Source organism: Artibeus jamaicensis, unplaced genomic scaffold (assembly GCF_021234435.1).
Source record: "Artibeus jamaicensis isolate MK-2021 breed Jamaican fruit bat unplaced genomic scaffold, CSHL_Jam_final contig_519, whole genome shotgun sequence".
In the NCBI taxonomy this organism is placed as follows: Eukaryota; Metazoa; Chordata; class Mammalia; order Chiroptera; family Phyllostomidae; genus Artibeus; species Artibeus jamaicensis.
The window spans coordinates 53,240,811-53,257,734 of record NW_026521871.1 but is presented as its reverse complement, the minus strand read 5'-3'; the positions used below and the strand labels follow the sequence as shown (position 1 = coordinate 53,257,734).

The 16,924-nt window shown below is 39.4% G+C and overlaps 1 protein-coding gene across 3 annotated transcripts in view; it reads left to right on the top strand.

The window, feature by feature from the left end:
• SETD2 (SET domain containing 2, histone lysine methyltransferase) overlaps positions 1 to 16,924 on the top strand; it is a 108,132-nt gene that overhangs the window by 84,787 nt on the left and 6,421 nt on the right. For all 3 annotated transcript variants that reach the window (XM_037130199.2, XM_053669064.1, XM_053669065.1), the window contains exons 13-18: positions 1,552 to 1,600; positions 2,577 to 2,760; positions 6,850 to 7,519; positions 11,187 to 11,321; positions 12,604 to 12,743; positions 15,720 to 15,831. In XM_037130199.2, the coding sequence (XP_036986094.2) occupies positions 1,552 to 1,600; positions 2,577 to 2,760; positions 6,850 to 7,519; positions 11,187 to 11,321; positions 12,604 to 12,743; positions 15,720 to 15,831 (1,290 nt within the window). The remainder of the gene's footprint in view (positions 1 to 1,551; positions 1,601 to 2,576; positions 2,761 to 6,849; positions 7,520 to 11,186; positions 11,322 to 12,603; positions 12,744 to 15,719; positions 15,832 to 16,924) is intronic.

Here is a 16,924-nt window from a genome sequence, read left to right as displayed (position 1 = left end):
CATGCTCAGAGTTTTAGATTCAATCAGAGTTCCCTGGAATGGTCTAATTGTGCAGCCAGAGTTGAGAATCTCCACTGTAGTGGAAGCCCTGCAGAGGAAAGACAGCCTAGGAGAGGATGGGCAAAGCTACTACATTTGTACATAAGTCCCCCAGATGGTGCTCCTTTCAAGATTAATGATTTTAACCATATTCTGTATGTTGTGGAATTACTTTTTTAATCTTCATTCAGCCCCGCCTGGTGTGGCTTCATGGATTGAGTGCTGGCCTTTGAACTGAAAGGTCACTGGTTCAATTCCCAGCCAAGGCACATGCCTGGGTTGTAGGCTGGGTCCCTGGTTGCCGGCATGTAAGAGGCAACCAATCTTTGTCTCATACACCGATGTTTCGGTTCCTCTGTTTCTCCCTCCCTTCGCATCTCTCTAAAAATAAATAAATAAAATCTTTTAAAAAAACTGCATTCATATAGATTGTTCTAATTCTGTGTGATCCTCATTTGTCATTTTTAATGGCAACTGAATATTACGTCTCGACCCTTTCCTGCTTGTGTGCCATATAGGTTATTTCTCATTTTCTATGAATTTGCTAGAGTCAACAATCATGTGGGAGGAGGAGTTCTTTGATTTTTTTTTTAGTGCAATCCTTTAAAAGTGGGATTACCCAGACATATAGGTATACTCAGTATTATGAGATTACTATAAAGGGAGGGTATCCTATGTACCATTGATAATGTGTGGGTTTGTCATTTCCCCATTTAGTAAGATGACTGGTAGGAAGTGTTGTGCCCAAGAGCTACTCAAAGGACCACAACAGTGAGGGACTGCAAGGGAACAGAACTGGTTCTAGGCCTTAGATTTATGCAGCAAGAAAGGTACCTCAGGGCCTAAAACACACTTTACATTTCTCAGGAAATGGTACAGTACCATTTGGTACAGTATTAGATGCTATTTCAAGAGCAACATTGATCGAATGTTTATCTTCCCTTTTAAAAAATGACAACAGTATGAAAGTAGATACTACATTTGACTATTAGCCAAGTTGGTTATACATTTATAGAAAGACATGCTGCTAGCAGGAATTGTCTTCACACACAATTTTTCTGAAGTGTTTTTTTGTACAGCTGAGTTACTACTAACCTTTTCTTCTCTTTATGGAGAGGTAGTAAGTGAGATGTTAGAATTGTTCTTATGAATAATCTCAATAAAGGCATTATGGATGACTGAATTTTATATGCAGGAAGCATACACAAATTATCAGGAAGTGTATTCATGTTAGAAATATAATGCCTAGTTACTCAGACTGCTACTTGACTAATGAGATCATATAAGCCTTGTAGATGTTAAAATGTTTTCACTTGTGCTATATATTTTTACTTGTTTTTAAGGGACTGGGATATATTCTTATTTAAAGCCAGATACAACTTAAATTTTGGAAAATAATTAAATACCACCCTGCTCCTCATTTCTTTGTTGCTGTGTGAAATCACTCAGCTTCAAAGCAATCACCACTTCCACTCCATGCTAACAATGCTTCTTTTGGTTTGTTTTTTGCAGGAGGTGTATCGAATTCCAAAGAAAAGTCAAACTGAAAAGGAGAATACAGGTAGGTATTCAGCGATATTCTGTGTATGTAACTTTACAAACATAATTTTGGGAATATGCAGAGGTAATTGATAAGACCTTCAACTATTTTGTTTTTGAAACCAGACAGTGTATAATTAGGTAAATGAAATATTTGGTGTAAAGGTTTGAAAACTTGTTTTTTTATGGTTTCTTAAAGAATTTTTGTCCAGGGAGGTATCTCTTTATACCATCTTTGTTGTTGGTTTCCTTGAAGTCATGGTCTTCAGTAACTGTGCTTCTATTCACTTCCTCTAGAGTAAACATTCTAAAACCTACACTCCTAGAGGATATATTTATTGATATTAGAGAGAGAGAGAAACAGAGAAACATTGATTAGTTACCTCCCATATACCCCCTGACGAGGGGTCAAACCCGCAACCTAGGCATGTGCCCTGACAGGTTATATCAAACATGTAACCTTTTGGTGTCTGTGTTGACACTCTAACCAACTGAGCAACCCAGCCAGGACAAAAAGCTCCCCCTTTTTGAGTAAAGAAGCAAATAAGAAGAGTCTTCTATTAGTTACAAAAAAAAAAGTTGTCTAATCTTTTTTTTTTTATTAAAGAGACATTTCCTGTTGGTTTCTATGATTAGCTTGCAAATTGTAAATTTGCAGAGTTACAGGGGCAGTGCAAGGCTTTTACATTTTGAACTGCCACGCACACTACCTTGCCAGAAGTAATGGGAGTATCTTGCATGTTGTGTTGCACAGAACTTGTTAAAAATGTTGAAGGCTTGGACTGACACTTTAGGGAGGTTAGAAAAGCATTCACGGAAGAGGCTTTCAGGCAGTAGACTACACTCACAAGACCTTGTCTCATCCAGATTCAGGACTGGAATATAGGGAGGAGTCTATAGATCCATTTGTTGCACAGAATTTTATTAACAGTTGATGAACTATCATGATGGAGAAAATTTTACCAAGTAAATTTTTTTAAACAACCCTTTTCCCTTAGTAACTGAACGAGGAAGGGATGCTGTTGGCTTCAGAGAACAAACAGCTACCCCAAAGACTCCTAACAGGTCAAGAGAGAGAGACCCAGACAAACAAACTCAAAACAAAGAGAAAAGGAAACGGAGGGGCTCCCTCTCACCACCTTCTTCTGCGTATGAGCGAGGAACAAAAAGGCCAGATGATAGGTAAGTGGCTTGTGTGAGTTACTCTCTTCTCTGAGCAAGTCAAAGAGTGCTCAAGTCACGTACTTCTGACTTTGGACACCACGGGCTTTTGGAGTAAGTGTATTCTCTTGGCGAGTGAGTATAAAATTTTACCAATAAATATTGAGACAGTGTCTTTTGATATTAATATTAGCTGTGAAGACTAATAATAGATTTTTGGTACTGGAATGGTTTCTACTTGATAATGTTTAAATGCTGTTTGAGAAGCCAAAGATTTGTTTTTTAATGGGGCATAGGAGTTGGTGGGGATAACTCTTCAAAGATACGGCAATTCTTCTAAAGTCAGAACTTTGTTTTCTAGTGACTCTTGTGCCATACCAGTTCAAATGCTGGTTGATCCCTGTGTCAGAGCCTGTCTTTGTCATGCTAGGAGGAAAAAGGGCCACATAATCATCTGCTAGGCACCAGAAAACATGTATTTTACAGAAATTCTTTTTAAATTTTAAATTTACATTTATATAGCAGTTGTCAGAATTTTTAGTTTGGGGCTGAGTATGTAACAGTAGCTCATTGTGATTTTAATTTGCATTCATCTAATTACTAAATAGATTAAATATCTTGTCATGTATTTATTGGCCATTTCTGTTTCCTCTTCTCTGAAGTATCTTTATATGTGTTGTTCAATTATTAAATTATTTGTCTTTTTTTTTTTTAATAAAATTTCCTTTTTGTGTGTGTGTTTTTGTTTTGTTTTGTTTTGTGGACGCTGTGTGTACCCTGCTGGAAAATTATTTGTCTTTTTGAGTTTTAGGAGTTTTCTTATATATATTCTAAAAATATAATTATGTTTTGGTGATAATTCTTTTTTTAAACAGAAACCCTTTACATTCTATTCTTGTCAAGCAAAGGTCTGAACCATAATTTAGCAGGAGCCTTGAATTTTTTTTTCTTCTGAACTTTTTTTCAGATTTTATTTATTTATCTTTAGAGGGGAAGGGAAGGAGAGAGGGAGAGAAATATTGATATATGGTTGCCTCTCATGTGTCCCTCACTGGGAACTGGCCTGCAACTCAGGCATGTGCCCTGACTGGGAATGGAACCTTGATCCTTTGGTTTGCAGGCCCGCGCTCAAGCCACTGAGCTACGCCAGCCGGGGCTGGTGATAATTTTTGCAAATATTTTTTCCCAAGTTTATGGCTTGTGCTTTGACTCATTCTGTATCTTTATTATACAGAAGTTGTTAATTAGGTTTGATTGGCTATATCATATGTATTGTGTGTTTCCTTTACAGTGAGTACTTGCTGTGTTTTAAGAAGTTCTTTCCTACACTTGAGGTGATGATATTTTCTTTAAGAGATTTGAGCCCTGGCTGGTGTGGCTCAGTGGATTGAGCGCGGACCTGCAAACCAAAAGATCAAGGTTCGATTCCCAGTCAGGGCACATGCCTGGGTTGCAGGCCAGTTCCCAGCAAGGGAAGCAACCATACATCGATATTTCTCTCCCTCTCTCCTTCCCTTCCCCTCTAAAGATAAATAAATTAAATTAAAAAATAAGTAAATAAATAAAATTTAAAATAAAGAAGGAAATGCCTGAGCTTTAAAAAAATAGAGATTTGAGTTCTTAATTCATTGATAATTTTTGTGTGGGTTGTAAGGTAGGGATCTGGTTTCCTTTTTTTTCCTAAGTGAATATGCAGCTTCATTTACTTGAAAGCCCACCCTTTTCTCCACTAATCTGCAGCCTCTCCAGGTTCCCACATGGGAGGGTGTGTTTCTGAGCTTGTGGTGACTGGCGTATATTGTCTTGACAGCAGGTGGGGCAGATCCCCACTTGATCTTCCAGGTGTCGTGTCATAGATTTGTCCCTCTTCAGGGTCTGCTTGTCAGACTCCTTCGACACCCTCCACCCTCTCAAAGAGGTGACTTTGAGGAGCTTGACATCTTTAAGTTTTTTCAGTGTTTCTATTCCTGTATTCGAATTGAATATTTGAATATTCTCGGTCTAGTTAGGTCTTCTTTAATATTTTTAATAAAGGTGAAGGTTTTCATTAATCTCTTTAATTGTTTATACAGTTTTCTCTAGAAAGACATAGATCTTATGGTCTGTTTACTTCTGAGAACCTTAATTTTTTTAGAACCTTAATTTTCACTTTGTTGCTATTGTTTAGATATGCATTTTACTTTTGTATATATGTATTTCTTTAAGATTTTATTCATTTATCTTTAGAGGGGCAGGGAAGGAAAGAGGGAGAAAAATATCAATGTATGGTTGCCTCTTGTGTGTCCCCTGCTGGGAACTGGCCTGTATTCCAGGCATGTGCCCTGACTGGGAATCAAACTGCGATCCCTTAGGTTGCAGACGCACACTCAGTCCACTGAGCCACACCAGCCAGGGCTTGACTTTTGTATATTGATATCATACTTGGTAACCATACAAAGCTCTTATTTCAAGAGCATAGGGGTTATTTTGTTGCTGCCTCTGTGCTGCCACGGGCCCCAGCATTAATGTCTGAGACTTGGAAGGCAAGATCATAGTAGATGAGTAGAAGCAGGAGGTTATCATACCAGCAGCAAAGGCAGAGAGAGCCACCCCAGTGTACCTCTCTAGCCTGGTCTGCTGACAGCCAGACTCTCTTTTTCAGCTATACAGACAGCATCAGCACCGGCTAGAAATATAGAGCAGAAAGTTAGACATGGTTATCTGTTTTGCAGTGGGGGGGAGAGGGTATAGGGTTTGTACCCTTTTTTCTCTTTGTCACTACCAATCCATATCATATGAATTTATTTTTCCTTTTAATCCTTACACCTTGTTTTTATTATTTTGCTAGCAATGCCACACACACACACACTTTTTATCTTGGCATTGATTTTTTACTCATGCTTTTATTTCCTTTTATTTTGAATAACTCCAGTATCAGCAATCTTTGTAGGTCATTTCCTCACATTTGTTTATATGTATGTAATTTTATAATTAGATAACTTTATTTTTTAATGAAATTATATTCTTTAGAACTTTACCTGTGGGGCTCCATTGAGGCCCAGGTTTAAGGTGCTCTCTTTTATAGACTTTTTGCATTTGTTTCTGCCAGGCAGCTAAGGATACTACCATCCTACTAATACTTTAAAGCAGGGGTGTCAAACTCATTTTCACCCAGGGCCACATCAGCCTCGCCTTCAAAGGGCCAAGTGTAATTTTAGGACTGTATAAGTGCAGCTGCTCCTTAACAGTCAGGGGAGAGCTCAGCGTTGCTGCCGGGTAGAAACAAGGTGCCAGGCTGGATAAAACAAGGTGGAGTCAACCTGCAGGCCCTGTGCTTGCCACCTGTGCTTTAAAGGAAATGTTCAGCTTAGAGGTTTTTAAACTATATATATTTTGTTGCTTGGGAAAATGTTATGCCCTTATCCATAAAGCTTTTAGTAGATGTTTCTTTGTAACAAAACATCTTGAAACAAGTTGTCATTTTTGAAGATTTTTACTAAGAGCACTTTCTCAGAAGTTTGATTCAGACTATAGAACTTCATAACAGAATCTTTTAAGCCCTCAATTCTTGTTATGAGATTGTTAGAGCTCATGCTTTATTGTGGGCTTGCTGAGACTTGTCAGAATTATCTATGAGGCTTAGCAGTAAGATATTATACTTGGTGTTGCATGGAGAAGGGTATATGAATTTAATTTTCTATACATTCATGTGTGCGTGCTCATCCTTTGTTAGTATTTGTTAGAAGTGTGTGTGGCCAGACACATGTCAAATTCTGTAGGTTTTATTAGTATATTTTGGTTTCTGTTTTAATTTCAGAATTTGTAGTTCCAGATCTGTCCCTGGCTTTAAAAAAGAATCTGTTTAGTATGATATATATTTCTTTAATTTGAAATGCTAAAATCTGAGAATAAGATAAAATTATTTTTTCATCTAGGTGTCTGTTTCCTTGGACTTCTCTTCAATCTGCAAAGCTTGTTAAAGTAATTTTGAGTGTGATTTTTAACCAGTACCAAATGGGAGTTGGTGTAGTTAATGATTTGGCTTTGAGCGATGTAACACTTACTAGTGCTTTGATTATATCCGTAATTTAGGGAACAATTTTTCTGATGCTCTCATTGTCTTATTTCTAGATATGATACACCAACTTCTAAAAAGAAAGTGCGAAAAGACCGCAATAAACTTTCTACAGAGGAGCGTCGCAAGTTGTTTGAGCAAGAGGTGGCTCAGCGGGAGGCTCAGAAACAACAGCAGCAGATGCAGAACCTAGGAATGACATCTCCACTGCCCTATGACTCTCTTGGCTACAATGCCACTCATCACCCCTTTGCTGGCTACCCACCAGGTTATCCCATGCAGGCCTATGTGGATCCCAGCAACCCTAACGCTGGAAAGGTGCTCCTCCCCACACCCAGCATGGACCCTGTGTGTTCTCCTGCTCCTTATGATCATTCTCAGCCCTTGGTGGGACATTCTACAGAAACCCTGGCTGCCCCTCCACCCGTACCAGTGGTGCCACATGTGACAGCCCCTGTGGAAGTTTCCAGTTCACAGTATGTGGCCCAAAGTGATAGTGTGGTACACCAAGACTCCAGTGTCACTGTGTTGCCAGTGGCGGCCCCCGGTCCAGTCCAGGGACAGAATTATGGTGTTTGGGATTCAAACCAACAGTCTGTCAGTGTACAGCAGCAGTATTCTACTCCTGCACCATCTCAAGCAACCATATATTATCAAGGACAGACTTGTCCCACCGTCTATGGTGTGACATCACCATATTCACAGACAACTCCACCAATTGTACAGGTAACTAATCTTAGAACCTCTTCTGTCTTCAGTTTATTTATGGGTTGTTAAATCTGATGCACAGGGAAGTCCTGCTCTTTATCACTTTTATATATTGATCAATACAAGTTATGTGTTGTATAACAAATTACTCTAAAACTTAGCAGCTTAAGACAACAAATAGTTATTGTCTTGTAGCTGCTGTGGGTCAGGGATTCAGAAGCAGCTTGGCTAGGTGCTTCTGGCTCAGAATCTTTCATGAAATTACATTAGCCAGAGCTGTAGACATCTGAAGACGAGACAGGGGATGGAAGATTGCACTTTCAACCTCACTCACAAGGTGGTTAACAGGCCTGGCTTCCTTCCCTCCATGCGGGCCTCTCAGTAGGGCTGCTTACAGCATGCTAGCTGGCTTCCCCCGAAGCAAAGGAGAGAGGAAGAGAGAATGACTTCTGGATCATTCCTGTCCTTTTTGCTTGTAGGTAGTGAATTACATAAATTTTATTCTGTATCCCTACGAAGAAGAGAACCCTCTGTCATGGTAATTAATTGAGTGAGGACATGGCTTGCCCTTTCTTCTAGATTTAGCGTGCATATTATTTCTTATAACCCTACATGTGTATCATCATGAAGTTTGCCAGAGTGACTCTGATGCACTGAACCTAAGGATATTACTCTGGTAGGAAGTAGTAATGTTAAATTTAAAAGCTAAGAGTGTACTGATTTTATATTTCAAAATGTATTTTTTCTGTTTTTTAATTGTTTCTCTTTTCCCATAAAAGAGAATCGTTTCACATAAAACAAAGCGATGCACTTTAAGCTTAAGAAAAAGAAGAAGGTATAAAGAAAGCATCATCCTCACCACATTCCTGTTTTCCTCTTCCCTGTCACGCTTATCATCCTTAAAGGTGCAGTGTGGATAGCAGAGACTCCGCAGAGGTGTCTTGCACTCATTACTTAGGGTTGATCAGTAATGTTTACTTCTGTTCGTATTCTTGCACTAAAGCTGTATCAAAATTTTGTTTAAGAAATCAGGACAAAAGTGTCCTGCTCTAATTCCTAAAACCATAACTGTATTAACTTTCATTTTTTATGATCTATTTAACCACAATTATATATATTATCTATTTGTAATCTTAAAGACTTGAAGTTTTTACCCCATCTTTTTCTACCTAACAGGATTCTTAACCATTTCTCCAAATTATTCTGCGTTTTTTTTGTGTGTATACATACATACAGATACATATATGCATGTACATTTTAATGGCTATATAGTATCCTGTTTCCTTATAACATCATTTTTTTTTATTACTTTGGAGTAGTTCTTTATAAAAGAACTTTTATTAAAAAGTTCTTTTTTATAAATAACACTGCACTGAACATTTTTATACTTCATTTTGTGTTTGGGTTTTTTTTCCATGTTTGGCTTAAATGTTATAGTGCTAAATAAGGGTAGTAAGGAAATGTTCATTATTGGTTATTACGTATTGATTTTACAAAATATTCAGGAATCTTAAACAGATTTCTTAGGTCCTAATTTCTGCTGCTGTTCTGCTGTATTCTTTCTTGGACCAAGACATTATTTTTTCCCTGAGTGTATCACTGATAAAAGAAAAACAGCCTGCTTCTGTCCCATTCATATTCCTGAAATATGTTCTTAACCTAGATGTTAGAGCCTAAGCAACAGCAATGGAAGATGCCCTTTTGAGACTCCTCAGTAGAGAGCCCACTGGACATGGTTGTTCTTATAAAATAGAATCTTTGTGTCCATCCCAGTAAGCAGAAGACTTCTCTAGGGATTAGTTATGTGCAGCCCTAACACTCAAACATCGTAGTTCTACTTGTTTCCGGTTTTCCAGTCTGTTCCTACTAAGAGGTCATTTACTGACTCTCTGACCCAGTTCGTGTGTTAGAGTAGCAGGTCACGGGCTAGGATGGCTCAGACGGCTCTTCCCTTCCGTGTGACAGTGGTTGAGCAGACAGATGTTGGTCTGTGGATAATGAGAAGCATAGAGTGTGTCAGCGTAACCCATCATTTGATGTGTGTCCTAAAGACAAGCACTTAATTTTTTCAGTTTTAATTTTCTCATCTACAGCATGAGCAGAATGCCTCAGAGTGGTTGAGGTTTACATGAGGTAATGGATGTTAATAATGATAGACATAAAATACCATTTACCTGGAAGGTTTTATTATAATTATTACTTAAACACTTACCATAATACTGAGAGAGTATTGACATTAGTGAGCTGTGCAGTACAGCTAGTCAAGGTCATCTATCTCTGTCTGGCCTAAAGACCTGACCTTCAGGAGGAAGCCTTGGGGTCTGTGTCATTCAAGCCTAGTATCAACAATAACAAGATAGGCTACTGAGTTTATAAACTTGATAATGAAGTATTATGATATGATATGAATGTGTGTGTATATATGCAGTATCTTTGACATGTGAAATAGATGTGTTATTAGAAGATGACCATGCCATTTTTTGTCATAGCAGCTTATTAAACATAAAAAGCTCAATTTTAACTGAGGGCACATGATTTATGGTGGTCTTGTGACATTAGTAAGTGATCTTACAAAGTTATACTAAATCACATCTCAAGAAATTGAGTGCATAGTGCTGGCCAGGTAGCTCAGTTGAGTAGAGCAGCATCCCAGTACATAAAGGTTGCAGGTACGATCCCCGATCAGGGCACATACAAGGTTCAACCAAGGAGTACATATATCAGTGGAGCAACAAATTGATGTGCCTGTCTTCCTCCCTCCCTCCCTCCCTCCTTCTTTCCCCTCCCCCTCCCCTCCCCCTCCCCCTCCCCTTTCCCCTCCCCTCCCCTCCCCCTCCCCCCTCCCCTTTCCCCTCCCCTCCCCCTCCCCTTTCCCCTCCCCTTTCCCCTCCCCTTTCCCCTCCCCTTTCCCCTTTCCCCTTTCCCCTCCCCTCCCCTTTCCCCTCTCCTCCCCTTTCCCCTCCCCTCCCCTTCCTCTTCCCTCCCCTTCCTCTTCCCTTCCTCTTCCTTCATTTCTTCCTTTCTTCCTTTCTTTCCTTTCTCTCCCCTCCATCTCCATCCCCTCTTCCTCTCTGTCTCTAAAATCAATTTTAAAAAAAAAAAGTGCTTAGACAGCAATTTTTCTCACTATAATATGTCAGTGACACAGATATAAAATAATAGTGATTTTCCTCCCCTCTATAAGTGGGGGCAGAACAACTATGTTTTCCCCTCTACAACATAATTGGACCTTAGTTTTCTCTTGTAATTCCCATTGCTAGTCACATTTTGAAGATATTTCTATACAGTATTTATGTTTGCAAAGTTAGCTTTTGTGTAATTTCAAGTTGGTTAAAGGAGAGAGCTTCCTACAGATTATCCTCCAGCAAATGTAGAGAGTTGACAGACACATGCTATTTGGATATATCTTACAAGTGTGTATATCTTTTGTATTATTTCAGAGGGAATATAAACCAGTTTTCCCTTTTGTTGCTGCTGTTGGTTTTGGCATTGGCATATGATTATCAGCTGTTTTGGATAGATACTACAGAACCCTGAAAAATGTTCACTTTCCCTTTACTCTTTGACAATTTGAATTTCAAACACTATACCTCCAAATGAAAGATTTTGCCAACTTTGATGTTAATTATGACTTTATTAGAGCTAGAAAAGTATGCATTATGAGTTTCTGCATTTTATCTTTTAGAGTTATGCCCAGCCAAGTCTTCAGTACATACAGGGACAGCAGATTTTCACAGCTCACCCACAAGGAGTGGTGGTGCAGCCAACCGCAGCCGTGACTACGATAGTCGCACCAGGGCAGCCTCAGCCCTTACAGCCAGTAAGAAATCTTTTGGTTGATAAAGTTCTCATTGGCTGCCGACTTTATCTTCAGAAGGGTTACTTTTTGCATTAGCTTATTTTTTTGTTTTTTTGGTTTTTGGTGGTTTTTTTTTGGTTATTGCTGTTATTGTTTAGCTTGGTTTTCTTTTTTCACTCTGGGTGGGTTTTTTGGGGTTTTTTTTAATTTTTGTAGTCATCAATTTTATTAAGAGCCTGTACACCCTGTAAAGCCTAAGGGAATGCTACTCAACCTCCTGCAGAATTTACAGCTATGTTATTGATACATCACAGTTTGCTCTGAGGGTCCTTTTTATTTGTAATTTAAGCAGACTGACCTTGTATTTCTATGCTTTGTAATGAATTTCTGAAGCAAAAATTTTTTAGGCCAACTATTATTACTTCTGATACTGTATGATACCATACTAGACTCCGTGGACTAGTGCAGTGTAGGATTGAATGCTCTCCTTCACTGCATGTGTTGTGCAGTGTGTACCGAGGGAAGCTTTGGTATTCACCATACGTCAGAGGGTATGGTGAAGTTTTGACGAAGTGTTGTTTGGGCATGAAATGGACAATAGGAAGCTGGTCTTGGAAGCAGTTGAGAAAATAAGCAGGAGAATAGTATGATCCATAAGAGCAACTTAGAATACTTAGAATTCTGAAGAAGGCCCTTCGAGCATTCTGGTGAGTGATGGCCTTTTGACAGGTAGAGCAGTAAGTGGAGATGGAGTGAAAAGACAGCGTGGGAAACATCTGGGAGGAAGACAGAGGGCACTTTTAGCAGCAGTCCCAGGGCTTGCTATGAGTTGGGCCCTCCTAGGCATTTTTAATACAGCCGTAACATTGCATTTCTATTATTAGAAGTTAACACTTCCCTGAGAGTTGAGGATCACGGTAAATTATACTTAAAGTAGTCCGAGGTTAATGTCATGAAATGGTGCAGGCGAAGAGTTTGAGGAGGGATAGAGTCATTTGGAGGAAGGGAAATGATTAGTAATTTAGTTAAGTACTGAATCATGTAAAATATTAAGTTATACTGAAGCTTAGAGAAAAGAGGGCAAATAGAGGACTAAGGAATAGGTAAAACGCACACAAAGCCCCCAAAAAGCAGGTACAGAGAGATTCAGAGAGGGTATGCCTGCAAAAAGCAGCAATCTGAAAGACCCTAAGTGCTTAAAAGTGGACACATTTTATGTTAGCCTGGGATTTTAGGTCCTCTTTACCTGCTCAAGCAAAGATAAAGCTGGAAAAATTATTTGTGTGTGTGTGGTTTTTTTCAGCCTGAAATGGTTGTGACAAATAATCTACTGGATCTGCCACCCCCCTCTCCTCCAAAACCCAAAACGATTGTCTTGCCTCCCAACTGGAAGACAGCCCGAGATCCCGAAGGGAAGATTTATTACTACCATGTCATCACAAGGTAAGAAGGGCTGTGTGGCATCCCCAGATCCGTTTTCAGTTGGGGAGAGAAGCTGCCAGTTTAAGGGGAGTTTGATGCAGTGGCTTGTTGTCATTGGCTGTTCATTGTGCTTGAGGCTGCTAGGTTTCCAGAATCACATCTTAAATGTGATATCGGACCTTAGACTTTGTCCTTTTTAGATATGTTTTAGTGTGTTTTTAATTCGTAAGGCTCTTTTGGAGAAAACTAAAGTTTTTAAAAAATGGTAGTGATTTTATCTAATATGACAGATTTCAGAGAGGGGTTATGGGCAGGCCTTTCTGTAAAAGGCCAGTTACTATTTTAGGCATTGCTGACCTTCAGTCATGACTACACAATTCTGCCATTGTTGTGTAAGCCAAGACACTACATAAATGAGTGGGCATGTCTGTGTTCTAATAAAACTTTATTTACAAAATAGGCAGTGGACCAGGTTTGCTCTAAATTTTTAAAATATCTTTTCAACAGACAGCTTTATGTGAATTTATGTTTTCTCTGTGTCTGTCTTGTCTGTCTGTATTCATCAGTAGTATATAATCCTGTGTGAATTGTTTGGCTGCATTTATGATTTGCAACTACATTTTAAAAAATTATTTTTGGAGAATGGGAAGGGAGGGAGAAGAGGGGGAGAGAAACATCAGTGTGTGGTTGCCTCTTGCATGCCCCCCACTGGGGACCTGGCCTGTGACCCAGGCATGTGCCCAGACTAGGAATTGAACCCACAACTCTTTGGTTTGTGGGCCGGTATTCAATCCACTGAGCTACACCAGCCAGGGCACAACTACATTTTGAATGCTTGCTTGTACTTTGTTGCTGGGGTCAGTAAACCATGCCCATGGACCACTTGTTTTTGCAAATAAAGTTTTTTGGGAACACATGCACACCTGTGTATTTAGGAATTGTCTGCGGCTATTTTTACTCTACAGTGGCAGAGTATAATAGTTGTGCCACATGACACAACTGTTGACCCACATGACAAAAGATATTTAATCTCTGATTCTGTAGAGAAAAATGCTTGCTAACCTTTGCTCTCTTATATGGCTATACCAAAGTTTGTTTTTTTAACTTTTTAAATTGTTGTTTAAGTACAGTTTTCTGCCTTTTCCCCCCACCCCTCCAAAGTTTATTTAAATTGATAATTTATGTCTGTTTACTAGTAAAAAATATTTGTACCAATTTAGGCTCCCATAAAAAGTAAATAAAAGTGCCTTTTTCATCATATAAGTCTAATAAGCATGAAATCTTAATTTTATTCATGATTCTTATTGAGATGGAATGTTTTCATTAGATTATTTGCAGTTTATTATCTTTGAATTATTTGGGGCACATACCCATTTTTGTCAGCATTGTTAGATTTTTTAAAATAAATACTTCTCTTTTTTTCTCCAGATTTTATTTATTTACTTTTAGAGAGAGGGGAAGGGAGGGAGAATGAGGGAGAGAAGCAGCGATGTGCAAGAGATACATGGGATCGGCTGCTTCTTGCTTGTCCTCAACTAGGGACCTGACTTGTAACCCAGGCATGTGCCCTGACTAAGGATCGAACCAGCGACCTCTAGGTTCGCAGGCTGGCACTCACATCCGCTGAGCCACACCAGCCTGGGCCATTGTTAGATCTTTTTATCAAAAGTATTACAAATGTTTTTTGTTTTAATGTCTTGTGACATTAAAAAGTTTAAAGTTTTCCTATAGTCAAATATTTTCCCTTTATGTTTTCTGCTTAGAAAGGCCTTTCTTCTATAAAATACCTTTATAAAACAAACCCTCATTATGTTGCCAACTGAAAGCATAGTGATTTTAACAACCATTGTTTGCAGATTGTATCAGAACTTTGTTCAGTACCAAAGCAGACTTTTTAATGTACTATTACTTTTCCAAAAAGAAAAAAATTATATTTCTTATTTATTTTTTTGAGATTTTCCTTAGCTAGCACTTAAGAGCATCATACTCTCTTCTCTGTTCACATTCTGTAATAAACCCACAGCTGCTTGTGGGGCTTCGATCACAGTAGAATTCTTGACCCCCCCCTCCCTTTCTGTTAATTAGCTGCACTGGTCAGAGGTAAGCCTGGTTTCATAATCTGCTGCAAAACTGATCAAGTACCTTTAATATTGCTGACTGCAGACTCGTGTGGTATGAAAGCAGAAAACTGTGGGGGCAGGACTAACCTGCCAGATACGTTGCTAGCTTCCCTTAGGCTTTGGACTTATTCAGTGGTTACCCTTAAAGCGTCCCTATGGGAGCTGACTCTTGACTCCTGAACATGAATTTTCTTACTTCCAGTTGTTACTTCGCAAATCTAGCTTAAAAATTTTTTTTTGTCTTGTTTTCACAATAACTGTAAATATACCATCAGTTAACATGGTTAAACCCTTCTTTTTACAGTCAGTTGAGAGTATTTTTAGCACAGGGCAAAAGTTTTTAACCTCTACTTCTTTTATGTGCTGTCAGTCATTAGTCCAAAGGGCACGGCTACAAACAAAAAGGCTATTAAAGCAAGGAGGAGCTTTCTCCCATGCTCAAGGAGTGTGAGGGGTGTTTTGCGATTTATTTTGTTTTGCGCCAAGAACGTGCTGGGTGTAGCACCGTAGGTCTGTTCACCTGCATAGGGATGGCACAGGCAGCCACCCACTCCGCGTACTTTTTAGGCTTTGCTGAATCTGACTTTTTGGACATAGTCAGGTGAGAGACAAAGCTGTTTGGCTTTACTGCTCTCTTTGACACCCAACAGATGTTGCCACATCACTGGCTACAGGAAAATGGTGGGCTAAACAGTCCATCTCTGGGATAGAATCATTGCTGCTGGGAGGATGTCAAAAGAACGTCTTTGTCTTACGGAGCTGTCTTGTCCTGCGTCTCGTTCCACGTTGCGTTTTATGTATATATGAGCGGAGATGCCTGTGCCAGAGTTCTCTGTTTTCCGGCCATGACAGCATGGCTGTTCTTACCTTCTTCTAGGCAGACTCAGTGGGATCCTCCTACTTGGGAAAGCCCAGGAGATGATGCCAGCCTCGAGCATGAAGCTGAGATGGATCTGGGAACCCCAACATATGATGAAAACCCCATGAAGGTGAGTGTGGCTTACAAGTGTTTCCTGATCATTTGGGAGTCTGCCATTTTGTGGGGCCAGTAGCCACGTAGTCTTGGGATTTTTATCTTCCTTATTGTTCTGGAGTATTACACATGTAATAAATGCTGGGGTTGGGGCTGGGGGGCGGCTAAGACATCCAAACAACACAGAAGTATGGTATGTAGAACAAAAAAAATAAAGGCCCTTAATTTCTATTCAGCTGCTCTCCTTTCATTATACTTCCCTCTTAGGAGATAGTTAACTTTTAGTATAGGGATTCTTAACCAGGAGCATTTTTGCTTCTCAGGACATTTGATAGTATTTAGTTATTTTTGGTTGTGATGTGATGTTTGGTTGTGAGTTAAAGGGATGCTACTGGTTTCATTTGTTTTAACCAAACGTGAAAGTGGTATTTTATTTATTTATTTTTTATTCTCCTCTGCGGACATGCTTACTCATTTTATTTTATTTTTTATTTTTAAAGATTTTACTTATTTATTTTTTTAGAGAGGAGAAGGGAAAGGAAAAAGAGGGAGAGAAACATTGATGTGTGGTTGCTTCTCACATGTCCCCCATTCAGGACCTGGCCCTCAACCCAGGCATGTGCTCTGACTAGGAATCGAACCAGCGATCCTTTGGTTCACAGCCTGCACCCAATCCACTGAGCTACACCAGCCAGGCAGGATGTTACTGGTTTCTAATGGGTAGAGCCAAGGGAAGGCACTAAAACATTTTACAATGCACAGGACAGTCTCCCCACAACGAAGAACTACAGAAATTTGTCATATGTTCTTCCAGGACCTTTTGGGAAAACACACACACAAATGGGTTTTCATTTTTCATTTTAAACACACAACTAGAATTATGGTACACGGATAACCCATGGGAGCCAACAGACAGAAAAGGCAAACTGAGGACCTGGGAACACGTTGCTTTTTATGTGTAAGAGTACCCCACCACCCCCACCACCGTGGGTTTCTAGACTCTCAACCAGACCACTGTGGTGTGAGCAGACATTCCTGAACCCATGAAGTCGCCTGTTACGTTTTAGGGGTCGTAGGTCCAGTCTGATGTCCTTTCTGGTGCTAAAGGA